This window comes from Toxotes jaculatrix, chromosome 22 (assembly GCF_017976425.1).
Source record: "Toxotes jaculatrix isolate fToxJac2 chromosome 22, fToxJac2.pri, whole genome shotgun sequence".
Taxonomy (NCBI): domain Eukaryota; kingdom Metazoa; phylum Chordata; class Actinopteri; family Toxotidae; genus Toxotes; species Toxotes jaculatrix.
Genome location: NC_054415.1, coordinates 8,002,451 through 8,015,754, shown reverse-complemented (window position 1 = coordinate 8,015,754; position 13,304 = coordinate 8,002,451). Strand labels below are relative to the sequence as shown.

The window sequence follows — 13,304 nt, the reverse complement described above, 5'->3', positions numbered from 1 at the left end:
GTTTTTTCGCCCTGATACTTTAAGACTTTTCCTAATCTTATAAGAACTGCTTATAAACACAATTTTGAACTGATAACATGTTTCAGAGATCCACTACATAATGACACTTTCCCTCTGTTTGGTGTCCCCCAGCTATAAAACTGCTGACCAGGGCTGCAACTAATGACTATTTTCTTTACTGATTAATTTCTGGATTATTTTTCAATTAACTTTTTGGTCTGTAACATGTCAAAAAAATATATAATTTATATAATTTCTCACAGCCTGAGGTGATATATTCATTAAGCTTTTTTAGGAAAAAAAAAACCGTTGAAAAGCTGGACTCAGGGAACTTGTTTTGCTATTTGCTTGAAAAACTTCTCATTAATCAATCATCAAAATGGCTGCCGATTAATTTTCTGTCGACTCATTCTTGCAGCTCTCGTGCTGACAACTCTTTTTTATGCAGCACTACCCCTCACAAATCCCAGCTATGTCTGGTCATAAGAGGTCTAACACACTGTACATTTCTTTGGCTGTAAATTACTTTTTCCAAACAAAAAGAATATATGTTTGTTAATACATAAGCCTTTTAACGATTTTAAAGCATAAAATATTCCCTTTTTTGTTTAACACAAAACTCAGTTTGTGGCAAAGAGAGACTCACCAATTTAATCCTTTTTAATAATGTAATAGGAAAAAAATATATAAGATTTTGCTTTTTTCATTCTGTGAGGTCCCAAACAAAGAGAAAGTGAAGCAACAAAACACAAGTTAATTTAATAATACTAAAGTATGTTTTCATTTTCCCACAGCCCTTGTGTGTCTGTGCAGGTATTTTAATTAGATAACTCTCAGTAGTCATCCCTATTGTACTGTTGTCACCTTAGCTTGCAAATTCCTCCTCGCATGAGTGTTTGTGTGTGTGGATGACAGAAAAAAACAATGTGCATGGTCTGTGATAGCGTGTGTGTGTGTCTGCTTGTTGTCACCCATTAGCTGACAAATCCATGCACAACCTCAATGCTCAGAGTCATACGGGACCTCAAAGGGATCACACACACATAAAACCTCAAAGGAATCACACACACAAACGCACACACAAAAGAAACAATGCAATTCCTTTTTAAGCTACAGAAACCTTGATGTCAGACACTTGGCAGTGGATGAGGAGTTCCTTAGCTCGAGATCAAAACAACCAGAAAAAAAAAGACAGGACAAGAAAAAAAAAACACAAAAAAGGACAGAAGAAGAGAAAGTTTTCTGTCGTCTACCAGACAGCAGGGCAATGCTAACTTTTTCTTTTGTTTCTTTCCCCCTCTAGAATTGAATCACAAAACACCAGAACAACAGTGATGAAAAAGCTGACAAGACGGCAGGGGGAACAGTGGCTCTAGAAGTTTAAAAAGAAAGAACAAGCAAAGACAGAGCTGGAGCTGGGGAGACCTTTACAGCAGAGCAGAGAGCACAAAACACTCAGACCACCAGATTTATGCAGGAAACAGAGAGAAGAAGTGGTGATTATGTGGTCGATCACAATGTGTAGGTCAGAGAAATTTCAATATGACTTTGATACGTCTGTAAGAAAAGACCAAATTCAGACTTTGGGTTTTACATGCTGAAATCTCATTACAGAGTCACGTTCTGAGTGCGTAAAAGTTAAAAAAGATGAAAAAGACGGGAGTTTTTCAAACTCTGCGATGTGGACATTGCTAAATAATGCCATACTTAAATGAAGAGTTTAACATATTCACTGAAAATGGGCGGGGGGGGCAGCTACCCTGGCTGAACAGTTCATTAGCCGGTTATTTATCTTACACTTATGAGAGTGGTATCAATCTTTTCCTCTAGCTATTGACAAGAATGTAAATAATCTTATTTTCCAAAATGTCAAACTATTCCTTTAAACCCCCGCACAACAAGTTAATGGTCTAATTGCTGAGGTCATTACAATTTTGAGAGCTAAACACAGGGTCACCGACCAGAGCTGATTGTGAAATCGGAGTTGGACAGATGAAACAGTGTAAAAAGTTCACCACAACTTGAGCTGAATCCCAGGCCATCTTAAGTGCTTAACAAAAGTAGAGAGGGGAACAAAATGTGAAGAGATTTCTCCAGAAGAGCCACAAAGACAGAAAACCAACAGAGGTAAGAAGACCTCTGAGCAAAAGTTCACAGCTGTCCAAGTTAATAATGGCAAAACGCTACTGCAACATTTTTGCTTCTTTGCTGTAGTAGCCTCAGAATCGAAGTTATTAAACTTAGTACTTGCTTTAAAGTTCAGATGCTGGTGTCGTGATGAGACGAGCAGAGTGTTACAATGGAGAGTGAAAGAAACAGACAATAATGTTTCCTCTTCAAAGAGGCAGCGATGTGACAGAGAGAGAGAGCAAAGTGAAAGTCAAGGTGTCTTCTTCAAAGACAGACAGACAGACATGATGAGAATGATTAAAAACGGAGTTTATGACAGAGTGAAGGAGATGAGAGAGTGTCTCAACGCAAGGACAAGAAGTATGACAATGAAGGAGAGAGATGAGAGACACAGTGACGGAAGAAGAAAAATAGGCATGCAGTACTAACCTTGAGGCAAGACTGGGTAGAGCAGGAGACGGTGTTGCATTGTAAAGATAAAAGAAGGGGAGAGAGACACAGAGAAGCAGAGGGAAAGGTGAGAGGGGAGACAGGAGTTGAGCGTTAGGTTAGCCAGCTTGATCACTCTTCAGAGAGGAAAGAGATGAGAGACAGAGGAAGTGACAGAAAGACAAGAACATAGAGAAACTGCAGACGGACAAGAAGACAGGCATGACCAGGCAAACAGCTGAGCAGGCAGGAAGACAGTCACACAGACAGACAGGTTGGTCAAATGCAGGTATTTCTTCTTTTCAGTACTGTAATCAGGGTTATGAGAGGCCTGCTCACTTTACATGACCTCTACTTGCATGACCTCTATAGGCATTGAAGGGTAGACAGATGAAACTGCAAATACAAAACCATAGAAAGTGAGCAATTAGCCAATCAAAGTATGAGCTGAGAGCATGCTCACTATGAATTATTTCTTCTTTTATGGTTTGCATATTGCAGATGACTTCTTTCTGCTTCCCGCTGGGGTCACTTGAACCGTATTGTAGATACTGTGGAAAAGTCTCCACCAAAAGGGATATGGCATGCAAACACTGAGATATGAAATTTGAGACAATTTACTTCCTGAATAGTTTGAGCCCAAAAGTGTTCCACACAATCACTCCACATGTGTTTGGTCAAATTGGCAAAGCCCAAACTCCAAGCGAGCTTATGCCTGGGAACGCACACTACTAACTGCACGCCAGAGACAAATTGTCCATTACAGAACAATATAACACGCAATAAACTTCTCTAATTTCCCATTACTCAGGTTTATATCCCACATATCTACAAACCCCCTTCCCTTTTCTCTCCATTTTCTCTCTATTTTTTCCCTCTCAAGTCTTCTCTGTCAGTGTTGTTGTGCTTCCCTACGTACACCCCGTTACCTTCTCTTTCCTTTCTCTTCCTATGCCTCCACCCATTATTTCAGTTCTGTTATGCTGTTTTTCACCCACCACCTTCCTTTCCCTTTTCCTCTTTCTTTCACTCTTTCTGTTTTCCACTCTTCCGTCCAAATCCTTTATTTTGGCCATCAGGGCAGATTTTCAGCTCCATTTCCCCTCAGTGTGAAGTCACTCAGTCTGCTCCAATTACCATCCTAGTTACTGAAATAAATAACCTGGTACCATTACAGCTGGATTTACACTAGAGAGGAAAGGCAGAGGCTTGATTTTTACCCTTATTTAACCTACATCTGATCTTTTCATTAGTAATGTTCCCGCTGCTCACTCATAGCCCAGGGTTAGCCTTAGTGCCAAGCTAAGAGTTGGCCAAAGGCGAATGTATCCTCCTCTGACATACCTGTTAGCTCGAGGCTAAGTCTTATAATTCACAGCAGGGTTAGGCAGCCCTGGGATAAAGTCTGTATTTGTACACTTAATGTTTCAGGGTCAGTGCTTGCAGGCTAAAAAAAGCCTGGTTACTGAATGTATTACTTCAATCTTAAACACAGAGTGATTGTGAAAACGTTTCCTAACCCCCATGCAAAACATTTTTGTAGTTACAAATCCTGACGTCTGTGGACAACTAATCACAGAGCAGTTGGGTTAAAATGTTTCAGTGGTACCTTGACAGTATTTTTTTAAGGCAGTGGGTAGTAAGAACTAAAGAAGTGAAATTAGAAAAATAAAATATTAGAACAGACTAATTGATTGTCCAATCATACCTTAGCAGCTGCATCTAGATACTCACAGATACTCAGCTTAGGAGTTTGGAGGGTGGTGTCTTTTATTTAATTGGTTTATTATATATTATTTTTTTGTTTTTGCCTCTTTAATATAATAAAAAAAATGTGTAAGAAATGTATAAAAAAAAGCATGTCTGGCAATGCAGGATATATTAAAATAACATTCTTTTTCTAAGTGCTTGATGTATAAAGTATCGTATATCCTTGTACCCTCTAATATAACCTCTACCAACCACCTACTTCACAGTAAAGAGTATCTGTGTGCTACTGTGTAAAAGGAACCTTTAATTTCCTCATAAAAATCTACTTAATCTTAATTTTACTATTAAAGGATGCGGTTCTCAAACATACCGTACTAACTCTAAATTTAATACCCTTTCCAATTTCCTAAGAGCAGCCTGCAAAGTTCAGATATTGAATATCAGTTGCTGAGAAGCCTTCATTTTGTTGTAATCCACCGGGAGAGGGAAACATCTTTCAAATACATATGATGTAAGAAATCCCACGTCTACCCATCTGCACTTTTAAATGGTTATAAAGTTATATTACAATGTTATCCTCAAACATAGCACCCCTGTAAATCTAAATCTGTGGCTCCTGGCAGCCTAAATTACACATATATGCAGTTAAAATCTGCTAGTTTAAAGTCAGCAGGCGCTGAATTATTAATCGTGCACTATTTCTACTGGCCAGACGGAGACACAGTGAGGAAATACTGAATCTCCCTAAAATCATTAACAACCATTAGTCTTGCAGTCAAACTACTAAACACACAGACAGACATGGAGAGAAGCGGGGAGAGAGAGGGGGGAGAGTTTAGAGTGGGAGTGATTGAGATCATGTCCAGGGAAGAAACTGAAGGAAAGGATTAAAGAGACAGAAAGAGAGATGGCGCAGACAGACAGCATACGATAGCTCAGAAATCAAAGGGGTCGACATGCATAGAGACAGAGCGGCAGACCAGTTTTCATAAGCACAGAAAGCTCTACTCCTTCTAACCCTCAAAGACAACACAACCCAAATCAGCGTCTTTGTACACTTCAAACAGTTTTTTTAATGTCATTATTTAACTCTTGGCCATGAGATAAAGGCCTCTGACCCTGCTTAAGAAGCAGTTTTTGTTGAAGAAGTGAATTCACCTCCTGCAGCTCCCATTTTTGCAAAGACACTCATAAACGGACACACGGTCTCAACAACAGACAGAAAGAATGTAACAGATATTCAGGGAACATAGAGGCAGGCAGACATGCAGGCAGAGAGATAATCAGATACAAACAGAAAGAACAGATAGATTAATACTAGCTAATGAGGTAGATATAGTGTACAATGGCAGACATAAAGAGCAGAAGACAGACAGGTTGATTACCCAGAAAAGTAGTTAGAAACAAACATTTCATTCTTGTTATTATAAAAGAAATGAAAAAAAAAAACTTAGTGAATTGTCCAGATTCCTAATGAAAGAAAAAGAGTGTGTTAAACTCTGCAAGTCAAGCATCCTCAGCTGAAAGTAAAACAAAAGTAAAGCGTGAAAACAGAGCCACTAAATGAAAGAGTTGCATCATTGACAGGAACAGAGGCTCAAAGAGTTTCAGGCTGTACAGCAAAGACTCTGATGCCAAACTGTGCCCTCATTTTACAAACTTTTGGGAGCAGCCTGGCTTGTCATGCTGAAGTATAACAGACGACAAAAACTTCTGCTGATGGCACCGATGTGTAAGAACACAACTAGTTCCGATTGCTGGACTTAAGGGGAATTTTTTCCAAATTGCGAACAGTCCAAATAAGCCATAACACAGACTTCGATCCAATGCTGCAACTCTTTGATGGTGATTATTAGTGAACGTACTCAGCTATGTCCCATGTGGAAAAGGCTGGCAAAAATGAGAAATCTCACATTTATTTGTCTTTTTCCTTTTCTGTTAATATGATACTCTATTTGGGAAAAAAGGATTTTAGATCAGTCTGCTGTTTTCTCATTTAATAGGTTAACCGTTTTATATATCAAATTGAGAAAATAGTGAAAATTTAAGAGCCTGTGGTGACAGTTCTAAAAGATATTTAAGATCATACGCAGTATGACAAAGAAAAGCATAAAACTCTCACATTTGAGTGGCTGATAGCAGTGCAGCTTTAGCATTTTTGCAAAAAAATGACTAAACCGATTCATCAGTCGTTTCAACTATTGTCAGCAGTTGACAAGGCTAATCATTTCAGCTCTGAGGGATTTGTATTAGAGAATAACACTTTAAGAGCATGGTTGTAAGAACATGCAACAGTCAGTGATTATTATGCCATTATTCAAGATCAAAGTTATGATGAATTACTGTATAAAGTGAGTAAAACCTTCTTCTGAATTTGACTGTGTCAAATACTGTCAGACAGTATTTTAGTCTTGATGAAGAAACCTCTGATCATTCAACATTTATGGATTTTCTACATGTATTTCAGATCACAGCTTGAGGTCTTATGGTAGTCGATACTCGAGGTATTTTGAATAAAACTGTCCACCACAATTCACTCTTGGAGCAATAAGAAAGTGTTTCAGTCTATAATCCTTTCCACATGGGAGTGGTTGCTATCACAGTGCTCTCATATCCCGTCCTCTGACAAGCAAAGTGAGTTCTGTCGTGCATCGACTGACAGGGCCACCAGCCACTCACGTGCCCAGGTAGTCCCACACCAGCCCCCCCATTGGCTGCTGAGAAGCAGCAGGGGGAGGGGCCTGTTTTCGCGACTGCTGAGAATGCCACAGATGAGAAGCAGAGGGGTTTCTGGGGTGTGATGGGCACGCGCACACACACACACACACACACACACACACACACACACACAAACATAAACCCACTCACACAGATGCAGAATCACATGAATGCATACATATTTATGCATACACACATGTGAATAAGGTAAAATGACAGAAATTAGAATAAACGAGGGATGACAAGAAACAACAGAAATTAAACGGAGAAAAGGGGAAGAAAGAAGGGAGAGGAAGACGTGAGAAAAAGGGAAAACTGTAGGATTAGTCCTTTAGGAAAGATTACAGTAGACTCCAACAGTGTTGCCTGAAACCGAACGGAAATGGACATCGAAGTGGAACCTGTTCTTACATTTAATGATTATTTTAACAAGTAAAGACAGTCTATTATATAAGTTTAGTTTATAAGTATTTTTCTTTTCTGATTCTCCATCCCTCTCTATCAATTTAACCTGCCCTCTCACCTCTCCAGTTCGTGGATCTTTTTCTCCTTATCGTTCTTTTCATTCTCCATCTCCCTCAGGATCTCCAGCAGTCGTTCCACCTCGGACTGGGCCTTCCCAGCATCCTCTCTGTGCCGGGTCACTTCCTGCTCCAGGCAGGAGATGCGTTCGGAGAGTTCAGTGCTAGCCTGGGATTCTGCTGCTGCACTCTGAGCCTGGAACAGAAATTAATTATTAAAAATAAACCAAGCGTTAGCTTTCAAAATGAGGTGACCACTATTTGATGGAAGCAATAAGTTCACACTAAAAAGGATGTGCCAATAACAACATGTGTCTTGAGGATACAGTGGACGGAATTGATGAAAGTGACACATGCCTTTTTCATACAGCTTAAGAGCATAATTGGTCTATAATTGGTCATTGGTTAATTTGATTAAGACCAGTCTTTTAGGGACCAGACAGAAGATTTGTTTACTTTTATATACTAAACCTTTACTTAAGAGACATTGTGTTCAGCAGCTCAGATAGACTGTGTACCATATTTGAAATAGAGACAATTTAACATAATGTGGCTTCATCAGTTGTGATTAAAATCAATGATGGTAAAATTATTCTGGTAACAAATGTTTTATCTTATAAATGTGTGCGTGTGTTGTTCAGAGAAAGTATGTAATTAATAATTCTAAGCATTTTAGCTTGACTCTTTGATGGCGTCACTGATGCTATGGATTACCACGAAAAGGTGAGTAAAGAAAAAGGGAAGCCGAGCAATGGCTTCCATGTTTCTGCTGCTCTCCTCAGAAGACGCCGAAAACGAGAAAAAGAAAGAAATGAAATAAAACAAAGAAAAAAAAAAAAGTTATAACCAGCTTAGAGGTTAGAACAGCTGTGTGTGTTTCCCAGAAGCAAATGTTGCTCTTGGGACAGATTGGCTTGGTGTGTGTGTGCACACGCCTTGGTCCCACAATACATAAACCCTATTAGTTTTGGAAGTGCGCAACAGTTTTTACAGGTCTTTATGCGGAGAGGAAATGTTTGGGTGTCTGACGATATTATAAGAAGATCTGGGTGGAGGAGAAGAGAGAGAGGGGAGAGAAAGACAAACAGGAGAGGAAAAAAGAAACATCACACACAATGTCACATGCAGAACGTCAATCAAATTTGCACACAGACACAGGTTTTTGGTCTTTTTTCCATCCATGGTAACAGAAAGAGACTAAGAAACAAACCCAAATAAAATGAGAGAAACACCAGAGATTCACTGACACCTTCATACACATTCTCACTCTCTCACTTGTTCTCTCTCTCTCCCTGTCACATACTTACACGCGCACACGCACACACACAGACCTACATACAAATTCAGGGTGTGGTGGTGGTGCTGTCTTCTCCACTCTGTGAAAATGACTATAAGGCTGTCAGCAAGCCGTCACACACACACCGTTTTATGGGGTGCTGTGTGGGAGAGAATATGTGATATGAAAACACACACACACACACACACACACACACACACACACACACACACACACACACACATACACACACATACACACACATATACACACATACACACACACACACAGAGCCAGTCACCTCTCTTGGAAAACAGTTAAGGGAAAACAAGAAAGGGAAGAAAGAAGAAAGAGACGAAAGGTTCTTTAGTTAAAAACCCTCCACTTCTGTTGTGTTTTGCCTGTACAGTATGAACTGTATATATATAGCTTTCTTCACCGCTGAGATTCATTTAATGAGTGGTGTTAAGTTAACCTTGTCTGCCCATGATGGCCATCATTACGCAAAAAAACCCAACCAAACAAAAAGCAAAAAAAAAGGCAACTTTTTGGTCCAAATGTTGCCTAAGACAGGTGTTAAAAAACTCTAGTTCCCTCAGTGAAAGCATCTAATTTTTATGCTTTCATAATTTCATAAATAATTCATAATTTCACTTAACTTATGGCCTTTTCAGCTAACCTTCTTAAGCTGGTTCTCCAGTTTGATGCACTCCTCTCTCTTCTGCTCCAGGCTGATCTCCAGACTCTTCAACCTGTTGTCCTTCTTCAGCGTGGAGGAAGCCAGAGAGGAGGCCTTCTCCTTCAGATCCAACACCGATGTCTGGAGCAGACAGAAAGAAAGCATAACAGAGAGTTATGCTAATGAAGGAAATGAACACCACAACGTCTTACTACTGAACACCGAACAACAGTGGTGTCACTAACCCCCATTAAAGAAAAATGTGGCTTATTATAACCTCAACCTTCTGATAGCATTGTATTTACAGAAGTAAGGTGGTGCATGTCAAAGGCTGGTCTTAATGGCTTGTTTTGCTACAAATTGTAATAAATTGGAATTGTCCTTTAAGGTCCTCCTACACAGTTAGGATACTGACTCTGTCCCTTGTTCTTCAAAACCTTTTCCCATGACCTGTCTCTTTTCTCACTCTTCCAGCTCAATCCCTCCATCCGTGAAGTCTCTCGCTCCCTTTCTTTTCTGGTCTTTTCCTCTTTTGGTAGGGGCAGTGAAACAGAAACCAGCGGGACCAGAAGGACAGACACTCAGACGTGTAATTTTACCCTTGACTGACAATACCAACTCCAGACTACGGATCATCATGTTTGACTGGGCTTTGGTCAGAGGAACCTCGCTGCTTACTCTGATTATATTTAGGTACGCATATATATTGCTGTTGTCAGACAAACCCCACATCTGTGTTTAGCAGTGTAGAGAGGAATGCTTGTTTTCTCCCTCAGTTTTCCCATGTATTTTTGAAATTATATAATGGGAGTGCAACATATTTTATGACCCCACAATCACAAAAAATTAGCTGAGCAATCAGGAAAGGCAAAAAAAAGGACTTTTCACTAATACAAAGTGATTTTAGAGTGTAAATTCCATTTTAGAGGAACAGCACCACTTTTTTGGGGTGAACTCAGCTGTTTGCTCATAAAGTCATTTGCACATAAAGACTGAAAATAGGGTGGAAAAATGTAATCTGGCTCTGTCCAAACGCCACTGAAGCTCACTAATTAACATGCAATATCTTGTCTGTTAAAACATACAAGATCAAAATTTTCCTCAAGTGTTTCTTTATAAATTTCCTGCTTTGCTGTCCAACCACTGCATGGTGAATAGAGAGACAGAGTCTGAAAATGCTTTGTCATTCTCCGTCTGTCCCTCTCTTCCTCTGCTGTGCTGTTCTGTCTGAATCACAGGGGCCACAGCAAGACGAATTCAGCTCTCATCACTGTGTATGTTGGTTGTGGGTTTTGCATATTGTTGTCAAGGAAACGTGACTGTTTTATCGTTGTTGTCCTTCAGCGCAAGGACCTTGGGAGGATTCGAGGTCTGTTCTACAGTGATAGATCAATCACGTTTCCCTGACAGGGACACAGGGGGAGAGAGAGTGTGTTTTTCTGACTTATAGCACAGATATGGTTGTGTGTGCATGTGTGTGTGTGTGTCTTCTACCTCACGGTCAGCCAGGTCAGCCTGCAGCTGGGAAACTTTCTCCCTCAACTCCTTCAGCTCCTTCTTGCTGGACTCCATCTCCTCTCCCTTTTCTCTCTCCTCTCTCTCTCGCTGCTCCTTCAAGCGGTCAATGATTCGCTCCTAAACACAGAGAAGGACGAGGAGTAGGAAGGGGATGAAGGAGGGGAGGAAGTTAGAAGGACAGAAAGAGAAAGCATCAAGAGACAGAAAGAAGAGGAGAGAAAAAGGTAGGTAAGGTGGAGGGAGTGATGGAAAGAGAGAAGCAAATCACCTCATATACTCCAACAGTCATTCACAGTCACTCAATATCAAGTTTCTATACCAATAACAGTCACATTAAACTTTATGTACATGGCAGCTTTGACAGGATCTAACAGCCAACAGTGATTTTAGACACGTAATACATTCTGGCACAAGATGTAAAATTCACAACCACTAAAACACTATTGAGGCTCTCCAGCTATAGAACAACACAACAGCCAGTTAAAGAAAAAGTACAAAAGTTCACACACATACACACACATAGTGTGTTCTTGTACCTCTGTCTTTCTGGGGATTGATTTGGGTTTTAGTCAGTGGAATATGAACATTTTGCAGAGGTTTTAAGGTTTAAGAGGTTAGTGTTAGTGGCAAAGGAGAACACATAACATATCACGACAGTCCTCACAAGTATAGACATATAAAAACGTGTTTGTCTACTTTAATAACATCCAATTAAATCCAAGAGCACCAAAACAATGAACATGAAGGAACAAAAGAGCTTGTGAAAGCCATCTGAGTGAACCAGGAGTCGTCGGCTGCATCATCCTGCCAACACTCACACATCTCGCTGACACCCTGAATATTAGTCACCGGACAATTAATAGCCCTGTTTCCTGTGTGAGTGCAAGTGCGAGGGGGATCGAGTCGGTAACACGATCGTGCGTAACAGTGCAAAAATATATTCTCATCAAATACTTTAAAGTGATCTGCTGCTCTAAATGTCACTGGTTGGTTTCCAAGAATCAGGGGTCAAGTCCTCGATTAAAGCAGCCTGAGGAATCATAAAACAGACGGTTTCTGGTTCAGTTCCCATGTTCAGGTGGTTCAGGGCTGTTTCATGACTGTGGTACCTGAATGTTTAGACCCAAACAATAACAGATTGCATGGTTGTTGGTTTTATTTCCATCTGTTCGGACCATGTGGCTGCGTGTTGGATGGTTTGTGATCTTTTATGAACACACAGACTGTGAATGGTTTAATAATGAAACAGCCGATGTGATTATTGGTTCATTTCCATTTATCCCGAGTTATTTGATCATTGCGTGGGTGGTCGGCGGTTTTGCTCATAGTGGTTTTATTAATGTAACCTTGCTCGGGAGTTGACCTGAGGTTGACCAGCAAAGTGTGTGTGTGTGTGTGCGCGCGCACCTTCTCAGCCAAAGCTTCCTCCAGTGTTCCCAGTGCTGTGTCGGTGTTGGAGGTGTCTGTCTGTAAAGACTTGACTCTGTCTTTCAGACCGCTCAGCTGTTTCTCTTTATCCCTCAGCTGATCCTGGAGGTTCTCTATCTGCAGAGAGAAAAGGAGACAAACAGTCATCAACCCAGCTGTTTGTTTAGTTTCCTTATTCAGCTAAAAAACTACACATAATCTATACTGTACAATAAAACAAGGAGTACATTATGTGGGCACACCTGTGTTATGAATGTTGTCAGTCAAGGTCTAATTGTAACAGCAACAAAAAGAAATTAAAAGTTAGGATTTAGACAGTTTATTTGGTGTTTCTCAATCAAAATATGCCATCAGAATTAATTTAAACTGAATAAAGAAATGACACAAATCTCATAATCTGATCAATTACTTATTAGGTATTTCCAAATACCCAAGTTCAGTCTAAAAGCAATAATCCTTGAAGCCCTTTTGATTATTTTACCTGCAACTTTGCTGCTTAGTACTCATTGTTTATTACATATGGCATAACAGAGTGTAAGAGAGTTTATCTGACAGTTAGTAAGTGTTCACACAAACAGTAAGACATGCAGTATATTTAAACATTACAGAAAGAAAAGGTTTTATAAACACTGAGGTCCAAATTTCCCACATTACCTCTGTTTCTCTCCTGTTTCCTCTCAAACAGATTTCATAGCAAATGAATCTTCCATTCAAAAAACAAACACAAAAGTCTCGGCCTACTACACTCAAATATCTCCCCAAGCTTTGCTACCTTTAACCCCCCAAACTCCAAATACACACTCTCTACCTCCACCTCTGTGACCCTCTCTCCATCCCTCCTCCTGTTTCCTCTCACAGTGATTTGGTAGCAGATTAATTTTCAGTTAAAACACAA

The 13,304-nt window shown here is 40.0% G+C and overlaps 1 protein-coding gene across 4 annotated transcripts in view; it reads right to left on the bottom strand.

Annotated features, from left to right (window-relative positions):
• The window catches only part of LOC121176140 (ELKS/Rab6-interacting/CAST family member 1-like), a 101,856-nt gene that overhangs the window by 56,537 nt on the left and 32,015 nt on the right, over window positions 1-13,304 (bottom strand). For all 4 annotated transcript variants that reach the window (XR_005892901.1, XR_005892902.1, XM_041030131.1 and 1 more), the window contains 4 exons: window positions 12,389-12,526; window positions 10,958-11,098; window positions 9,464-9,604; window positions 7,511-7,704 (listed from right to left, as the gene is read on the bottom strand). Coding sequence is in view for 2 of the 4 variants with exons in the window: in XM_041030131.1 (XP_040886065.1) it covers window positions 7,511-7,704; window positions 9,464-9,604; window positions 10,958-11,098; window positions 12,389-12,526 (614 nt within the window). In the remaining 2 variants the exon portion in view is untranslated. The remainder of the gene's footprint in view (window positions 1-7,510; window positions 7,705-9,463; window positions 9,605-10,957; window positions 11,099-12,388; window positions 12,527-13,304) is intronic.